Source organism: Delphinapterus leucas, chromosome 18, assembly GCF_059928025.1.
Source record: "Delphinapterus leucas isolate spDelLeu-1000000601 "Yukka" chromosome 18, BTC_Dleu_Yukka2, whole genome shotgun sequence".
Classification (NCBI taxonomy): Eukaryota; Metazoa; Chordata; class Mammalia; order Artiodactyla; family Monodontidae; genus Delphinapterus; species Delphinapterus leucas.
In genome coordinates, this window is record NC_143146.1 from 71,012,263 (window position 1) to 71,031,960 (window position 19,698).

General features: G+C 39.8%; 1 protein-coding gene across 1 annotated transcript in view; it reads right to left on the minus strand.

The window, feature by feature from the left end:
- Positions 1-19,698, minus strand: part of RXFP2 (relaxin family peptide receptor 2) — a 106,022-nt gene that overhangs the window by 42,862 nt on the left and 43,462 nt on the right. Inside the window, 2 exon segments of the mRNA XM_089899679.1 lie at positions 74-151; positions 2,499-2,645. Coding sequence (XP_089755805.1) covers positions 74-151; positions 2,499-2,645 — 225 coding nt within the window.

Genomic DNA, 19,698 nt, shown 5'->3' on the forward strand with positions numbered 1-19,698 from the left:
CATATAAATCCATGCCCCATAAATAATGTTGCTCGCAAAGCTGAGGCTGAGTCTTCAAACCAATACCACTTACAGCACTCCTGTGTTAATGCCACATTATTAGCATCTCCATGGACTGTGCCGAACAGAGTCGCCCATCCACTAGTGTCTCCTGTGAAACACACGGCGATGAACATGTGTCAGTTATTCTAGAAATAAAATATCAAATTACAAAACAAAAGTATAAAAATTTGATCATGAAATCAATTTTAAAAATTTGTGTAATAGAAAGATAACAAGGGAGGGAAAGGCAGGCAAACATCTGGAGTCTTTTTCTGCAATTACAAATAGTTTAAATGTGTGTATCATAAAATATATAATGAAAATAGATGATTATTTTCCATACGTGTATCCATCTTGAAAAATATCACCTGTTTCTAATGCTGACATTTTAAATGTTTGATCTTAATTTTGAGGTCCTCAGAAGAAAATATAATCTGAAATTTATTTTGTCATATGCATACGTGTATGTAGATACATACTTGATATATGCAATGAGTTCTGACAAAGTTTATGGCACCTGACCTTTTTAATAAGGAAAAAACCAAGTTCCTTTTAATAAAGTCTGTCTAGTCCTGATGAGAAAAATATTTTCTCAACTTGTCAGATGATATAATCTGCTTATTTGCCAAGTGTTCCGTTTTCTGCAATAAAATTGTATTCTTTTAAAAAAGAAGGCTTGATTTTTGAAGCATCATTACTTTAGCATAAGCTCTTAAAGTGATAAAACACACAATATGATGTATGATACTGAAGTTCATACAAATAGAAAAGTAAATTTAAATAACTGCCCGCAGGTCCCTTTGATCTCTGAAAACTTTAGTTTATTTCTTGCTGATAACCTCAGTGGTTTTTAAAATTATTCTATTTGATGCCTTTACATGAATTATTTAATTTGCGTTCCTAACACCCTCATGAGGTAGCTAACATGCACGGTCTAAGATTTCCACTGAAGAGGAAAGGCCAAGAATTTGAGTGACTTGCCGTTGGCATCCAGAGAGCTGCCCCATCACGAGCACTGATTGTACTCTACTGTTCTAGGATCTGGTGACACCAAAACAAATGAGAACTCTCCTCAAGGAGTTTATGTCTAGTGAGAGAAGTACAGTGTGAAGACAAGGCAGTCCTTAGTACAGTCGTCCGGGTATACCAAGGGTGCTATGGCAACAGAGAGAAAGGGTGCTTGTCCTAGACCTGGGGTGGAGCTTCAGGGTGGGGAGGCATGGCTGGGAAAGCCAAGCTTCTCAGGGGAGGAGGGGACACCTAAACTGCACCCTACAGGCTGAGTAGGAGTGATTCACAGGTGGTGAAGGCAGCGGTGCTGGGGCAGGAGAGCAGATTCTACCGGCATTGCACACTGGCATTCCTGGACTTTGCCATCGCCTCTGATTGCTAGCTGGGCAGTGCCAAGGAGTGGCAGTTCTGTGTGGTATAAATCACACGGGATTCATTCAGATTCAGGAGACCTGGGTTCTAGCGTATACTCTGTGACTAACTAGACATGTCAACCTCTCTTGGCTTCAGTTTCTTCGAGAGAAAAATACACGGGTTAGATTAGATGACATGTACAGTCCTGATATACAGACCTAAAATGGCCTATAAGACCTTTTGTGATCTGACCCGTGTAACCTCTTCTCTATCCTTGTTCACTCCGCCCAAGCCAATCGGGCTTTTCCTTCCCACAAACACATTGTCTTGTTTCATTCAGCCTCAGGGCCTTTGCATTTGCTGTCTCCTTTGCCTGGAACTTTGCCAGAATATTTCATGGTTTCTTTCTTCTTTTCATTTCATTCTCAATTCAAATGTCATCATCTCAGAGAGGGTTTTTCTGGCTATATCTTTAAAGTAGCCTTTCCCCCAACTCACTTTCTATCCCATTATCCTGTTCTATATACTTCATGGCACTTATCGCTCTCTGAAATTATTTAATTTGTTTACGTACAAGTTTACTGTCCTGCTTCTTCACATGGTCCCTGTGAACTGCATAAGGGCAGGCTTATGAGGCTCCCTTGAGCCTGCTGAGTCCTGGTGACTTGGAGAGCTCACAAGGGGCACTGGATATAGGTCTACTGAACAACTTAATTCTCTAGGCAGGCCCATTTGCACTTTAAGGATATTCCTGAAGCTGAACCAAATTACCAAGCCATAGGGAAGCGGTCATAGTAAGCCATTTAAAATTAACATATGGGTATCCAAGTAGAACTTTAAATAATTTTATTTTTTCATCAAATACAACTTTTTGTAATACTGTACTTCTGATTTAAGCAACCTCAATATATGAAAATTCTGGTAATTATCACAAATCCATTGGGAAGCAATTAGTTGTGTCACAATAGCATTCCCTATAGAGTACCAAATCCCCTTTTCCCCTTTTTCATCACCATTAGCATCTGATCCACCCACAGTTTTGGGCGGTTCACAAGGGCTGGCGTCCGTATGGAGTCGAGCCCAGGACTCACCACAGTTCTCCTCATCAGCTCCGTTCCCGCAGTCGTCCGCGCCGTCACAGTGAAAAGCACGGGGTAAGCACTGGGCCAGGTTCCCACAGGGAAAGTACCCTTTTGGGCACAAAGGAGTGATTGTACTTCCTTCGGTCAGTGCAAAATCTATGAGAAAGAGGGGACAGAAGGCTTACGTAATGAGAAGAACTTGTTAACATGGCCAAACTCTTTTTGTGTTATTCCATTTAATTTTCACAAAATGCTATGAGTTTGTCTGGTGTTATTCTTAGTGTACAGTTTCTCTGAAAAAATTATAATGTTATAATTTTAATTATAACATTTAAAATAATCACAATCATACCAAACACCAGCTATACCAAGAGTGGAATCAGGGCTCATTTTGAATTTGCTTCAGGAAGGCAACGGTAAACAAAACCAAAGCAATTGTCCTACTTTTGTATGAAATTAAAGACCTGTTTAATTTTGGTTTCCACTCCTGGAAACCAAAAGGTAAAACTATGAGCTAACAGGACCAAATAGGTGGATTTATTTACTTATTAATCCTTTATAAGGAAGATTTGAGGTGACATAATGAAAATACACATGCAAAAGGAGAGTTTAGGTGTGCATGACAGTGAAATCCAGAACCGCATTGGAACAAGGAGAGATAATACTGAGTAATAACATCTAACACTCATTGGGCTTATTGTGTGCCAGGTAGTTTGCACAGTGGTTAATCTCAGTTATTCCTTCAACAAGTCTATGTGTGGGTGATAGTATCCTTCCTATTTCAGGGTTAGGGAAGTAGAATGCAAAATCACACAGGTAGATTTGATCATCCCTCTGACCCCAGAGGCCCATTTTTAACCGTCTTGCTAGGGGTAATCAGGAACCTGCACTTCAAGGAGCATAAGTCCCCTATGAGGGTGAATTAAAAATAGTCTTCTTGTGCTGGGAATGTAAGAGAAAATGAATGAGAGTTGAACAACTGCTGGGTTGAATGAGAAAGCACAGGAAGGAAATATAATTAACATTTACAAAGTTACTATAACTGCGGATGGGATGACCAAAGAAATTCCAGAATTTTAGATGCAAGAGACACTCTTTTAATTTTGAAAGAGCACTTTCCAGAAAATAAGGAGATGTGTTTTTTTCGTAAATACTTTAGTAAAAATTTACAAGTCATGTTATTTTTTTTTTTTTAAAGGGAGTATGGGTTGGACAGAAATAGGCGAGGGAGATTAAGAGGTACAAACTCCCAGCTGCAAAATAAATGAGTCAAGGGTATAAAATGTGAGTGTGTGGGGGGAAAGGAGCGCAAGATGAAACTTCACAGAAACAGATTTAAGGAGAATGCAGACTTAGGCAGGGTGCAGTAGTCTACTCGTCCTGACTAACTGAAGGCAACAAGGGCTGCTGGCAAGGTTTTCCTAACCGCACCACGGAAGGTTGGCGTCATGGCCAGGAATTCTCTTGGGCTGGGGGTACGGGGCTTTTTAATACTGCAGAGAACTAGAGAACCAACCTTCGTGGAGCATCTTCTACTGTGTGCTGGGTGTTTCCTAATTATTTCACTTAATCCTAACAGTAACTTTGTGATGTTGGTATTATTATCTCCACGTAAAGATGAGGAATGAAGGCTGAGAATATAAAGGCACTTCTACTCTGGTTCTTGGGAAAACACCCTGGCGAGGTCTGGGCCCTCCAAGCAAATGCTGCCTTGCATGGAGGTGTTCTCCCACCAGACGGATCACCAGGCTCTCCTGAAGTCGGTGAAGGCTGCTGGCCTTCCTTGTTTAACGAATCATGCCGTTTGTAAAAGGGCAGGGGTTTGCTACAGGCACTAAAGCTGTGTCTGAGTTACGGTGCATGTCAAGCTTTTAGTGATATGGTTAGAGAGGATGAGTAGATTGAGTTTTTGAGCTTTAGTCCTTTAGTCATGGTGACCCTCCAGACCCAGAAAACACATAAAAGAGCAGCGCCTGGCCCTTTCCCGGGCACAGGCAGATGAAGCAGTGTCCATCCTCCCACGGGAGCTGCTGCTCCTGCATCCACTAGGCCTGCCCTGAGTGGCGAGTGTGGCCCTCAGATTCTTTCCTACCCACTGGATTTCTGTTTTTACAAAAGCAAGAACCATTTTCTCTGCTCCTGCTGCAGTGGTCGATGAATGATTTAGTATGAGCAACTGGGCATAAGACCAGTCAGGTCTGACTATTTTAGGAAAACTCTCTGCTGTGTGGCTCTGGGGTTTGGCGTGTGAAGCCTATTCACACAGGGAGAGGGATGCTGAGTCATAGATTTTAAAATCTCTTAACTTCTTTCTTATAGCGATTTCTACAGAGGGCAGATTTATAAAAACTAGCTGTCCTCCTGTGTTTGGAACATGAATAAGGGTCAATATTTCTTAGTGTAGCAGCTTTAGAATTGTTTAAAATAGTAACTCACAGTTAGAAATAAGTTTGGTATCACATCACAGTCTGGCAGACAAACTCACACACACATACACACACACACAGAAAGCAAAATTTCTTGAAATATTACTTACCTTTTACTGCAGTGGATGAACTCTGATCATTGCTATTCTATCTTATTCAGTTGAAAAGGCATCAAAAGGTTGATCTCATGGGCCACTAATGGCATGGGACCCACTATTTTAAAATATTCATTAGTAATGAAGTCCTCTGGAGACCATCAGACCCAGATTATAACCCTCTCTGCCACTCCCAAGCTGTGTGACTCCGAGCAAGCTGCTTAACCTCTTTACACTTTAGTTTTCTCATATTTAAAATAGGGGTAATGATAATATCCCAGGAACCAGACAAGATGGTGCTTGTGAAGTGCTGAAGAGTGCTTGGCCCCCGGTAGACCCTTGGTTAATGTTGGCATACAGGCAATTTCAATGCAAAGTGAAAAATTAGGACTTTAATGGAAGGTTGCTGTGCCTTAGAATTGCACGATCTTTTTATATGACTTCTATGAAAGAAATAATAGGACTACAGTAAAGTTTCTCCAACTTCTTCATGTTATTCTATTTTAAAAGCCATGTGACATATATGCTTTCTATTTTAAGCAGCCTCAAATCTCTTTTGAAAGCTGAAGGGGGGTTGTAAATGATTAAGCAACAAAAATGTCCTTACAACTTCCTAATAATATTTTTTATCGATCTAGAAGAGGTGATTAAGCATTTGATTAAAGACAATTTTGAAACAGAAAACTGAGGCTGTGTAAGATATTTTGAAGGTGGAATATTGTCTTCCGTTACAGGGTTTTATCATGAAGATATCCTTGAGTTCTCTGAGGGTTGGACTCAACTGAATGTGCATCCTCACAGATGCAGACTCATTCCGAGGGAGACAAACAATCAAGTGTCACAGACAAGAAGGATCAAGATTATTTCCTTTTCCCTGGGGAAAAAATGGGTTTCACCTAGCAAGTATGGGTGAAGAAAGGGGAGGAGAAAGACTGACCATGTACAAACGGCACCTACCAACTGTATTTCTCAAAATTCTACATTTTCACCCCAGAATGGAACATTCCTGAAAACGACTCAAGGTATAAATTTTGTGTGGAAGGAAAATAAATAAATAGAATCTATTCCCTACCTACCCCTTGCCTTCTGTATCCTAAATCCCAGTTGTCTAACCTAGTGCCTCATACTTACTTGGTGCTCAATAAAATTTTTTTAATGAACAAATGAATTAATGGGTGATTTAGGAATAAAAGAACAGTTGAAGGAATAGCCCCTTTAAAAATGTAGAATTGCCATAGGTGCAGGGTAATGTTTTTATTTTGATGAGAAAGTATTTTTTTAGTCTTCAAGGTATTTATCGTTCGGTTATTATACAATTTAGAAAATGATTAAGAATCCCTGCTGGGCTTCCCCGGTGGCACAGTGGTTGGGAGTCCGCCTACCGATGCAGGGGACACGGGTTCGTGCCCCGGTCCGGGAAGATCCCACATGCCGCGGAGCAGCTGGGCCCGTGAGCCATGGCCGCTGGGCCTGCGCGTCCGGAGCCTGTGCTCCGCAATGGGAGAGGCCACAACAGTGAGAGGCTGGCGTACCACAAAAAAAAAAAAAAAAAAAAAAGAATCCTTGCTGTATTTGGCGCATACTGAAAAAGAATCAATACCCATCTGTAGACAGCATATTATGCTGTCTATTCCTCCTGCCATCTGTGGAAGTGGAGATAGTTTTACTGAAACTCGGGGATTATAAAAACGGAGGATGCCTACATACAAGCTGTGTCAGTAGTTTCTGCAGCAGTTTCTATGGGACCTGTGTCAAACACACAGCTGAGAGGAGGTTTGAACATATGAAAGAACGTTTCTCCATAATGGTCTTTCTCGTCTCTCTTCTGGTCAATGTTCTGGACATATCTGTGCAAAGGGATGCTAAAATGACTCCTTGATAGCTTTTGGAAACCAACTGACTGCTGCCTAAGGACATACTTTGTTGCCCAGAAACCCCTTCCTTGTTGGGAAACTACCGGTGAGAATGATCTTATAGGTGCTCAGTTTGAGAATCGACGGAGGTGATCAAGACCCTCTCTGCTTTCTCTGATTCTCTGCCAATGCTTGTCCTGCATGAAGCTGAAGAAAGCCTTTATCGTCTCAGCCTAGTTTTCTGGCTGAGACCCTCTCCACAGCCCCGCCAGGGATGAAGGTCCCACCACCCCCAGGGAGCCCAGAGGAACCTGGCCAGTGAGAACATTTCCCAGCGTGCACTGCTCCTAGTGGAGCTTAATCCAGTTCGGATGCAGGGGAGCCTCTGCCATTTACTCTAAAGAGCCAGTTACTGCAGCACAGGAAGAAACATTCATTTAACATCTAGGAAATTTTAGCTGAGTGCGTACTACGTGCTACCTCAACAAGGCAAACAACGTCCATTCCCACCTGGAGCTCAGGTGGCAGGATCTCCAAGAGGAGTAGCGTGCTACTCAGTGAAGCAAAGGTGAACCAGTTCATTCACTGAGTCCACCTACTGGACGCCCCCCTCCTTCTGGGAAGAGTCTGAGCGCCACTAAAACCTCACCTTTCTGGGGCACCGAATTTATTATTTGTTTGAAGGAAACTAGTAAAGTCTGCCTTAAAAAGTGGTTATGTTGAAGGGCTTCCCTGGTGGCGCAGTGGTTGAGAGTCCACCTGCTGATGCAGGGGACACGGGTTCGTGCCCTGGTCCGGGAAGATCCCACATGCTGCAGAGCGGCTGGGCCCGCGAGCCATGGCCGCTGAGCCTGCGTGTCCAGAGTCTGTGCTCCGCAACGGGAAAAGTGGTTATGTTAAGGTGAGTGGAGAGAAATTACCCTCTTGGTGGTTGTTTTTTGAAGTTAGAAATCTTGTCCCTTTATGCTACTGTTCAGTCCTCCCAGCTTTGACGATATTGTGTGGCCATATCAGTCAGTATGTGTAGAACTCAGATCTAGCTGCATGCATACATTTACCCCAACTTCTTCCCATTTCAAAGATTCCTACCTTAACTGAGTTTCTCTAAGCCCCTATTTTCTGTAGTGTTCTTCTGAGACAAACCCACCACCTCTGACTGGTGAATGACCTTCAGGATCCTACTCACAGATTATCTGCAGAAACCATCACCCCATCTCCCTCTTCAGACTATTGCCCAATGTTTGGACAGATTTGGGGAAATGATGCTTAACTATGTGGGACAGAGTATAGGTTCAATACGTGTTGATTTAAATAGGAGAAAACCAGAATTTTAAATTGCCAACATCATGCTCACCAGGGATGGATTTCCATCCTATGTCCCCCTTGGCTGGGTGCTTTTATGTGGGTCACAAACTGAACACCATGGTTCTTGGTGGGGTCTAAGGTATACGCAGGCACAAGAAGGATTTCTCTTCCCCAAACATCTCTTCTACTGACCAGTAAACTGCTTAAGCTCCATTTTAAGGGATGCATTCTTTTAGGTTCATATCTTGGTTTTTAGTATTTAAATTCCTATCTTGTTCTGCATGAGTTTGAGAGACTGGCTTCTTCCTAAAATCTGCCTGTGTACAATGAACTCAGAGAATGAACACTGTGGTGGATCAAGGGAAGAAGAACATGGAAAGGGTGATTATGAAAGAGACAGGGTGACACCTGACAGAAACTGCGCAAGGGAAATGTGCAGAGGAGAGAAGATGATAGCTTTTTCCCTTCATGGCTGTCTCTTCCAATTCCTCTCTGAGTGGTTGACTGCTCTGTCTCTAGGGACTTTCACTGGCTGTTCTTCTTGGTGGTAAATTTCTCTCAAATTCTAGTCAAATCAACTTACATATTTACCTGTGTCCTAGGCTGCTGCATATGACTGGGCAGGATGTACCTCGCACAAGTACGGGGCACTGTTCACACAGCTGCTAGTGTTGAGCTGTGTAGAAGCCACACAGTACAAGGCTGAGGCCCTGGATGCTTCTTTTATGATGCACAAAGGTTGATGGGCTCCCTTCCTGCCCATGGGAAAGCCTCACATCTGTGTTCTATATCCCACTTCATCTCCTCTTCTTAGAATCTCTCTCCATTATCTCCTTTCTCTCCTGTATTTCCAATATTCCTGTCTTTCCACTGGTTTTTCTGTTCACACTAATCTTATTCAATCATCTCCCATCTTCAAAACAAACAAATCAATCAACCAACTAACCAGTCAAGCAAGCAAGCAACTAACCAACCAACTAACCAACCCAAATCCTATTCTAGTCACACTGGAACTGAGACACCCTTCTCTCTTCAAAGTTAAATTTCTCAGAAAGATCGTACTAGCCACTGTTTCCACTTCCTCACCACCCTTTCTTCAGTTCACAGCATTCAGTCTTGGCCTCGCTGCTCCACTGAAATCCTTCCCACTGGAATCACTAATGTCCTCTTCGTTACTAACACCAGACATATTTTATAGTCTTCATTTTACCTAGTTCTCTGCAGCATTTGACACGGCCAACCACAGTCACCCGGTTGAAACCTTTTCTCCCTTGGCTTTGTGATGTCTCACTGCCCTGGTCTACCTCCTTCTTCTCCACACTCTCTAATGGCCCTGTCTCTATTCCCACCCATCTCCTTAATGCATTGGCTCTTTTTTTCTTTGTCAATATCCTGAATGTCACTGATATGCATTGGGTCAGAATCAAATCAATTAGAGAATTTAGAGGGACCTGCAAAGAGTTTCTAGTATTTTAGTTTGTCAAACAAGAACATTAAAAAAACCTAAATTACCACCATTATAATAATGATTATAAGAAAAACGGTATTTTATTGCTAAAAACTTGAGAGAATATATGCACAGAATAAAAGACAATCCTTTGAAAGGAATACATTTAGCTTTACAAAAAAACGAACTTATTTTTGCTCACGGACTGGTGAAACTTTCATTCCTGACAGCAGTGGCCTGGAACACAGTGTCTGGAACTATGTGTGAGAAAACCAAATCTGGCAATGTTGACCAGAATTCTTCAGGGCAGTTAGCCCTCTGTTCTATAACTCACAAATATTTTCTCCCAGTTTGTCACTTGTCTTTAACTTTGCTTACAACAGAGGCTCCAGAGGGGAAAGATCTGATCCTGACTCTAAAATAACTATGCAAACTAAAAATAGAAAACATTCTATTTTTAGAATATTCTATATAAAATATTTAAATATTCTATAATAAAAGCCCATAGCATATAATATACTTAATGGTAACTTTCTGAAGACGTTTAGTTTGAGATTGGGATCAGGGCAGTGATGTCCATCATTACTACATCTTTTCAAGGCTGTCGTGGAGGACTTAGCACATGTAGTGACGCAAGGCAAACAAATCAATCATATACAAGTTGCGAAAAATAAAACTGTCATTATTCATGAATGATATGAGTGTGAACATAAAAAATCCAAAATAATAAATTATTAGTGTTAGAGAGTTTATCAAGGTTTCTGTAAAATCAATTTAATTTCTATATATCATCTACAAACAATTAGAAAGTGAAATATAAAATTACTGATAGACATTAAAGACCTAAATAAATGGAGTTAATGCTCTCAAACTGGGGAATTCCCTGGGGGTCCAATGGTAAAGAATCCGCCTTCCAATGCAGGGGACGCGGGTTTGATCCCTGGTCGGGGAACTAAGATCCCACATGCCGCCGGGGCAACTAAGCCCGCGTGCCACAACTACTGAGCTCGCGTGCCTCAATGAGACAGCCGTGTGCCGCAAACTACAGAGCCTATGTGCCCTGGAGCCCACGTGCCACGACTAGAGAGAAAATCTGCACGCCACAACTAGAGAGAAGCCCAAGTGCCACAACAAAGATCCCACGTGCCGCAACTAAGACCCGACACGGCCAAAAAAATAAAGAAAATAAATAAATAAAAAATAAGTAAATATTTTTAAAAACAGCTTTATATATATATAATTGAAAAGCTGACATTAAAAAGAAAAAGACCTAAATAAATGGAGTTAATTCTTTTCTCAAATTGACCTATGGGTTCACAGCAATTCCAATAAGAATCCAGGAGTGTACATGTATATGTATGTGTGCGTAGAAACGGATAAGCTGTTTCTCCAAGGCATATGGTGACGATAAAGGACAGGAGGAGATAGCTGTGTCTTGAAGAAGGAACACAAGGTGAGAGAACTGTTTACCTGTATATCAGGACTTACGATAATGATACAATACTTCAGAAAGTTCAGAAAAATACAGATACACACGGACATTTGATTTAGGACCAAGTGGCACTGCAGAGCAGTACTGGGGGTTAGTCACCTCTAAGTAGGTTATGGATCTAAAGATTAAAGGTGAAACAATAGAGTTTCTGGAAGATAATATAGGAGAAAAGACTTATCACTTTAGGGTAGGATTTTAAGGGAAATAAAAAACAAAACAAAAAATGAAAGCATTAATCATAAAAGATAGCTAAATTAGACTATATTAAAATTCAGAACTTCTGTTAACCCCAAAATAAAAATAAAACAAAGTCACCATTAAGAATATGTAGAGGCTGGGCTTCCCTGGTGGCGCAGTGGTTGAGAGTCTGCCTGCCGATGCAGGGGACACGGGTTCGTGCCCCGGTCCGGGAAGATCCCACATGCCGCGGAGCTGCTGGGCCCGTGAGCCATGGCTGCTGAGCCTGCGCGTCCGGAGCCTGTGCTCCGCAACGGGAGAGGCCACAACCGTGAGAGGACCACGTACCGCAAAAAAAAAAAAAAAAAGAAATGCATGCACATGTGCACCAAGAGACTCAGACAGACAGCAATATTCACAGAAACATTACTTATAATAGCCCCAAACTGGAAACAATACAAACGTCCTTGAAAAAAATAAGGTGGATAAAAATTGTGGTATATTTATCAATGGTATACTATATAGTATTGAAAATGAACAAAAAGTCATTCAAAGTGATTTCAGATCAAGCATAGCCAGTGAGCAGTTCTCTTTTACTTTTTTTTTTTTAACATCTTTATTGGAGTATAATTGCTTTACAATGGTGTGTTAGTTTCTGCTTTATAACAAAGTGAATCAGCTATACATATACATATATCCCCATATCTCCTCCCTCTTGCATCTCCCTCCCACCCTCCCTACCTCACTCCTCTACGTGGACACAAAGCACCGAGCTGATCTCCCTGTGCTATGTGGCTGCTTCCCACTAGCTATCTATTTTACATTTGGTAATGTATATATGTCCATGCCACTCTCTCACTTCATCCCAGCATGCCCTTCCCACTCCCTGTGTCCTCAAGTCCATTCTCTAGTAGGTCTGCATCTTTATTCCTGTCCTGCCCCTAGGTTCATCAGAACCATTTTTTTAGATTCCATATATATGTGTTAGCATACAGTATTTGTTTTTCTCTTTCTGACTTACTTCACTCTATGACAGACTCTAGGTCCATCCACCTCATTACAAATGACTCAATTTCGTTTCTTTTTATGGCTGAGTAATATTCCATTGTATATATGTGCCACATCTTCTTTATCCATTCATCTGTTGATGGACACTTAGGTTGCTTCCGTGTCCTGGCTATTGTAAATAGAGCTGCAATGAACATTGTGGCACATGACTCTTTTTGAATTATGGTTTTCTCAGCATATATACCCAGTAGTGGGATTGCTGGGTCGTATGGTAGTTCTATTTTTAGTTTTTTAAGGAACCTCCATCCTTTTCTCCATAGTGGCTGTATCAATTTACATTCCCACCAGCAGTGCAAGAGGGTTCCCTTTTCTCCACACCCTCTCCAGCACTTACTGTCTGTAGATTTTTTGATGATGGCCATTCTGACTGGTGTGAGGTGATACCTCATTGTAGTTTTGATTTGCATTTCTCTAATGATTAGTGATGTTGAGCATCCTTTCATGTGTTTGTTGGCAATCTGTATCTCTTCTTTGGAGAAATGTCTATTTAGGTCTTCTGCCCATTTTTGGATTGGGTTGTTTGTTTTTTTGATATTGAGCTGCATGAGCTGCTTGTAAATTTTGGAGATTAATCCTTTGTCAGTTGCTTCATTTGCAAATATTTTCTCCCATTCTGAGGGTTGTCTGTTGGTCTCGTTTATGGTTTCCTTTGCTGTGCAAAAGCTTTTAAGTTTCATTAGGTCCCATTTGTTTGTTTTTGTTTTTATTTCCATTTCTCTAGGAGGTGGGTCAAAAAGGATCTTGCTGTGATTTATGTCATAGAGGGTTCTACCTATGTTTTCCTCTAAGAGTTTTATAGTGTCTGGCCTTACATTTAGGTCTTTAATCCATTTTGAGTTTATTTTTGTGTATGGTGTTAGGTAGTGTTCTAATTTCATTCTTTTACATGTAGCTGTCCAGTTTTCCCAGCACCACTTACTGAAGAGGCTGTCTTTTCTCCATTGTATATTCTTGCCTCCTTTGTCAAAAACAAGGTGACCATATGTGTATGGGTTTATCTCTGGGCTTTCTATCCTGTTCCATTGATTTATATTTCTGTTTTTGTGCCAGTACCATATTGTCTTGATTATGGTAGCTTTGTAATATAGTTTGAAGTCTGGGAGCCTGAATCCTCCAGCTCCGTTTTTCTTTCTCAAGATTGCTTTGGCTATTCGGGGTCTTTTGTGTTTCCATACAAATTGTGAAATTTTTTGTTCTAGTTCTGTGAAAAATGCCAGTGGTAGTTTGATAGGGATTGCATTGAATCTGTAGATTGCTTTGGGTAGTAGTCATTTTCACAATGTTGATTCTTCCAATCCAAGAACATGCTATATCTCTCCATCTGTTTGTATCATCTTTAATTTCTTGTGTACTCAGCAAAACCATTGTGTCGTTGGTTTACTAATTTCTTATTTCTTAAGGAGGGAGTGGTAATTAGCAACAAGACTACTTTATAGCTAAACTTGTGTATTAATTATACTTTTTTGAATTTTACTGTCTACTGAGTCAGTATATTGATCATTAGATCAGCTATTCCCTTGCTGAATACTTAATTTGTCCTTATAACCCCCAAAATTGAAAAAAGAAGACTTTTCAGGTAGTATTAACATGTCAAATAATCCAAGTGAATCCAATTAACAATCCTGGTACGCACAAAGAGTATAACAAGGAATTAGCATCCCTTACAGAAAAAAAAGCCTACTCATATTTTGATGTGCTAAGTGCAATTACCAGTGTTTCCAGAGGTGTGACCTATGGGGCAGATTCATCAGACCACCTAGAATGCTTCTTAAATGTACAGAGTCCCACACCCCACCCTAGACTTATCAGATCTATGGGGGGGCTAGAGTCCTAGAATCTATTTCTTTACCATTATCACAAGTGATTCTTAGCAATTCAATAATTGCACCTATGTTTGGCTATGGCTGAGAGGTTCTCTGGTATGCTGAAGGTCAAAGGCTTCAGAGGATCAGGGCTGTGGCTTGAACACAGGTTGGCTCACCCCTAAATCTAGCATCCTTGCCACTCTGCTGCCTCTCCTATCCTAACCCCTTCATGATTTCAAATCTCTGGTGTGTATGCCCTTTCATGTCCAGTCTCTGATTAAGCAAAATCTGAAGAATTAAAAACTACCTTCTTTTCTGAGCGTTGGGTCAAAGATGATCTATTGTGAGCAAATCCTAAATATGCTTCCCACAACATTTACTTTTCCAAAGATAGAGAAGACTGTTACTATGTTTTTTCACTGAAATATTCAGTTTATTGAAGAGAGAATCTCCACAGAACGTGAACAGAGAAAAAGCTGCTGTTGTGAGAGGAGCTAAGCCCACTTGGTTGACAGGAGCCTAGATTGGATGAGCAGTTAGATCTGGCTCCCATGCCTGTTTGAGAAAGTGGCTGAATGCAGCCTGACCAGCAGAGGCTGGGACCTACATGAAGCTACCTGCTGGGACAGAGCCCCTAACAATGCATGGGGGATGAAATGCCTCTGCTGACCACCTGAGGTTGTGATTTGAATATTGCCCCTTGCCCATGGCCAGTAGGGAAAGCAGTGGTGGTATCTCTGCAAACTGAGCGTGAGATTTGGAACTGGATCACCCACAAGGTAGAATCCCTGAGATACTCATAAACTATGGCTCAGAACTGAACACTCCAGTGGACTCTGTTGAGGCAATTCTGAGACCACTCATAGGGAGACATGTGCAGGAGAAAAATCCCTCCAATTTCATGAAAATGTCCAGGCCTCCAAAAAAGAAAGAATTCATACCTGGGGAACTGGGAGATAACATTATCTTCCCCTTATCAAACATATCCTATTAACACAGAACTTCCCTGGGCAAAAAAAAAGTGATATACCACTGATGAGAACAATATTTATTGCAACCTTAGTTTTTTTCTATACACACACAACATCTAGAATTATAGGGATGAAGAATTGTTGCATGTGAACAAAGCACTTAAAAATGTTTCCTCTAATTCCACTATGATTTCTTTTTAATTAATTAATTAATTTTTGGCTGCATTGGATCTTCATTGCTGTGCATGTGCTTTTTCTAGTTGTGGCGAGCAGGGGCCACCCCTCGTTGCAGTGCACGGGCTTCTTATTGCAGTGGCTTCTCCCGTTGCGGAGCATGGGCTCTAGGTGCACAGGGTTCAGTAGTTGTGGTGCGTGGGCTCAGTACTTGTGGCACACGGGCTCTAGAGCGTAGGCTCAGGAGTTGTGCCGCACGGGCTTAGTTGCTCTGTGGCATGTGGGCTCTTCCCCAAACAGGGCTCGAACCCGTGTCCTCCGCACTGGCAGGCGGACTCTCAACACTGCGCCACCAGGGAAGCCCTCCACTATGATTTCTTATATAAACCAAGCACATTCATCTTGCCTGATGAATGGTAAGTTACATTTTTACCAAACAAGGAAACCAAGCTGTTTTGGGTTCTCAAACATATATATACTCCTAAAAAGTCTGTGCATTTATCATCGTATAACTATGTACACAAAAACTATTCTTAGTTAATTGAATTTTATTCAAGCCACAATTTCTTAGGACGAATGTGCCATTTTTCAACGTCAGCTTATTTGAAGCAACATCCCCATTTTCGTCTTTAAAATTCAGGTGACAGCCAATTTTGTCACTTCAAGTGAGAGTCCTTAAAAATGTTTTATTGCATCTGGTCACATTCATTCACAGTAAGATGAACAAATGAATAAACATCTGTTGTGAGGTGTATTTAGTTAGTGCCTTTAGAGATAACTTATCTCAAATGGCCTTAACTTCTGGGTTTCTGATATTTTTCCTCTTCCCTCACAGCAGGCTCCATTCAGCCCTGAAGCAGGTGAGTTTCTTTTTCATTAGTGGTGCTGCTTTGGCCTCTCAGTATGACTGTCCTGCAATATAACTGATTTTCACAGCTATCGGCAGCATGGATATAATTGTGTGAAATTAAAATTTAGTTCAAAAGCGTTTTCTTAAGTCACAGCATCCAAGTCGAACTGACATTACTGAGAAAGGACCAAGATGAGATTTGAACTAGTCCATTAGGGGGCAGTCAAATACTGTTCACGTCCAAATGCTGCTCTAGCCCTGCTTTTGATGACTACCTTTTTCAAGGTTAGCAAATTATTTGAATAAGTAGCAACTGGTAGTTATCCAGTAGCATTCTCAATACTTCATGCTTTCAGTTTCCCATATAAGCCCATGTTTTTTGGTTTGCAATATTGTTCACAATTAGTCCATAAAAAACTTTTTTTTGGAGGGAGTTTGAAGCTGGTTAACAAGGATACCCAGTGAATAAATGCATGATAAAATACATGGAAAGGGGCTTCCCTGGTGGCGCAGTGGTTGAGAGTCCGCCTGCCGATGCAGGGGACACGGGTTCGTGCCCCGGTCCGGGAAGATCCCACATGCCGCGGAGCGGCTGGGCCCGTGAGCCATGGCCGCTGAGCCTGCGCGTCCGGAGACTGTGCTCCGCAATGGGAGAGGCCACAGCAGTGAGAGGCCCGCGTACAGAAAAAAAAAAACAAAAAAAAAAAACATGGAAAAAGTGATAATAAGACATGTTATCTTTACTTATCAATTAATGTCTATAGCTTAAGATGGTTGTATCATTTATTCATTAGGCATGCAAGGGTGATCATGGCCAGAAGAGAAAAGACAATCATATAATTGTTAACTTTTCCCTTTGTTTAGATCTGGTCTAAGAATCTATCACAAATATTCATTTAAATTTAAAAAGCAATTTTTACTCTTACATAATTCTAAATGACTTTTCTTTGTTTATGATAAAGAGCCTTACTGCTTTAACTGTATAATTTTAACTGCTTTAACTAATTTAACTCTAATTTTATTGTGAAAAAGAAAAAAATTTTGTTAATATATATAGCAAATTATTATTTTTATAAGTAGGAATAAGATATCAAAACATTGGTTAACATATCTAACTTTGAAAATAAATGATTTTAAATATAAATTATCAATTGAAAATAATATAAAATTAGAAAGTAAAAATTTCCAGGGAATTACAATCAAATATCAGATTGATACTATGGATTTTAAATATGACATTTACTTAGAAATAAAAAAAAAATCATGTTTAAAATTTCTTTCCTTTTTTTTTTTTTTTTTTTTTTGCCGTACGCGGGCCTCTCACTCTTGTGGCCTCTCCCATTGCGGCGCACAGGCTCCGGACACGCTGGCTCAGCGGCCGTGGCTCCGCCATGGCTCACGGGCCCAGCCGCTCCGCGGCATGTGGGATCTTCCCGGACTGAGGCAGGAACCCGTGTCCCCTGCATCGGCAGGCAGACTCTCAACCACTGCGCCACCAGGGAAGCCCTCTTTTCTTCTTTTTTTTAAAGAACACCATTACTTTGTGGTAAATCTTGAAACATTATTTTAGTAATAGATATTTTTCTTCTCATAAAGATTTTGTTTTTCTAAGGCAAATCAATTAGATGCATTACCATAAGCAAAAATAGTTAAAACTGGTTAACTACAGTTACAGTCTTGTACATTAAAGAATTTTTTAAGGGCATAGATAACCTCTATGAAATGTGTTGCATCCAAGAACCTATTTTGTAACTGTCTATCCTTAAAAATCATAAAGAAGTGAATATTATAAATGTGCATAGGGCATTAACTTCTGAGGGAAGACCTTATATCAAGAGTAGACTGCTTTCTACAACTGTATTACCTGCAAAATGAGTTCACAGATTGTTTCTCCTTAGATAACACTTAAGTTTTCATGTAAGAAAGATTAAAATATAAGACAAAAATCATGTTACATGTATTAAAATATTTTAAAATAATTTGCAACAAAGTTTTAGTATTTCAAATTCAAACAAATTTAAATATTAAAAAATCTTTTATCTGTTAGAAGTCCTTAAATCACTGCTCATAAATACTGCATTTTATTTCAATATTTAAAATATTCAGTTGACTTCATTTAATAAAATTAAACATTTTAAAAACCTAAAACAAATTTCTCAGAAAAGAAAAATAATTTTGAATTCTAACTTTAGTCTCAGAGGTTTATCAAAAGTCTTTAAGCAAGACTATGAACTTAAATACATTTAAAAATAATAATAATAAACCCAACATGCCTTGGGTATGATGAATAGATTATTTACAAGTGGACACGCTCATAACAAAACAAGTCTATATTTTTCTTTAAAACCAGGGGAAGATTAAATTTTATTTTATTTTTTCAGCTTTACAATAAAAATACTGCCAACTTGAAAATGAGCAGTTTGGCTAAAATGAAAAGTTTAAAAATAAAAAACAGAAAATAGAATTATCTGAATAGGTAACTTTTGTCCATTTTTAATTATTTTATTTTACATAGGTTTGCTCTTAGGGAGAGATACTGATTTTTAGATTTGCCTTCGGCTTTGCAGTTCCCAGTTTAACTATGTTAACAATGAAACATAGCAACTAACAATTATATAAAATTTATGAACAGATTTCAACAGGTTGAAATTTCATAAGGCAAAATTTTAAGTTATTAATTGTCATACATTTTTTCAAATACTAAAAAAAGGTTCTCCATTATAACTGATTTCTTCAACATTGTTTTTTAAAGCTATCTTATTACAATTTTAACAACATTTAAAGGCAAGTTTCCATGAAAAATCTGTTGCATCTAGAAATTGCTAGGATGGGACTATAGGCAACTAGTGATAATGACAATGCAAACTGGATGTCTATCAAACATTGCAATGAGTGTATTAAAAATATGATAGAACCAAGTAGAAGTATTCTGTTCTTTTGGAATTGCACTCATTCAAGCAAGAAAGCAGTAACCTTACCTTTGACATCCATCAGAACGATGAAATGAAGTAGAAGGAACATTGCAATCAATCTGCGGCTGAAGAGACGCTTAATACCAGAAAAATAACAACGGGTCCACAGCAATTGAGTTATTAGATGTATGCTCCTTAACCTCAGAAGGAGTTTTGATATAGTAACTTCAGTGCCTCCCCTGTGTCTGAGCATGCTCAACAGCTAGAACTTTACTGGCATGAGAGGAGACGGTCTTTGTCACTGTGCAGCCTATCTTTTTCATTCTTTCTTTTTTGGTTTCATTTTATTTTAAATCTACAGTTGTATTCTGGGTCATTAATTTATTATAGTATGCACAGAGAGACATATATAAGACTCTGGTATTATTAGATAAGAAACATTTTTTAAAATCACTCTAAAAGTATGTTCCTCTTAGAGCATGTAGTACAATTTGCTCTTAATTTAAATCCAAACATATACAGAAATTCTCAAATAGAAAGGGATACAGATTTACACTGAAAAGGTGACGAAACTTTTTGCAAGCGTATTTTTCATGCAATAAAAAAGTGACAAAAAAACTACTCACTGGCAAAT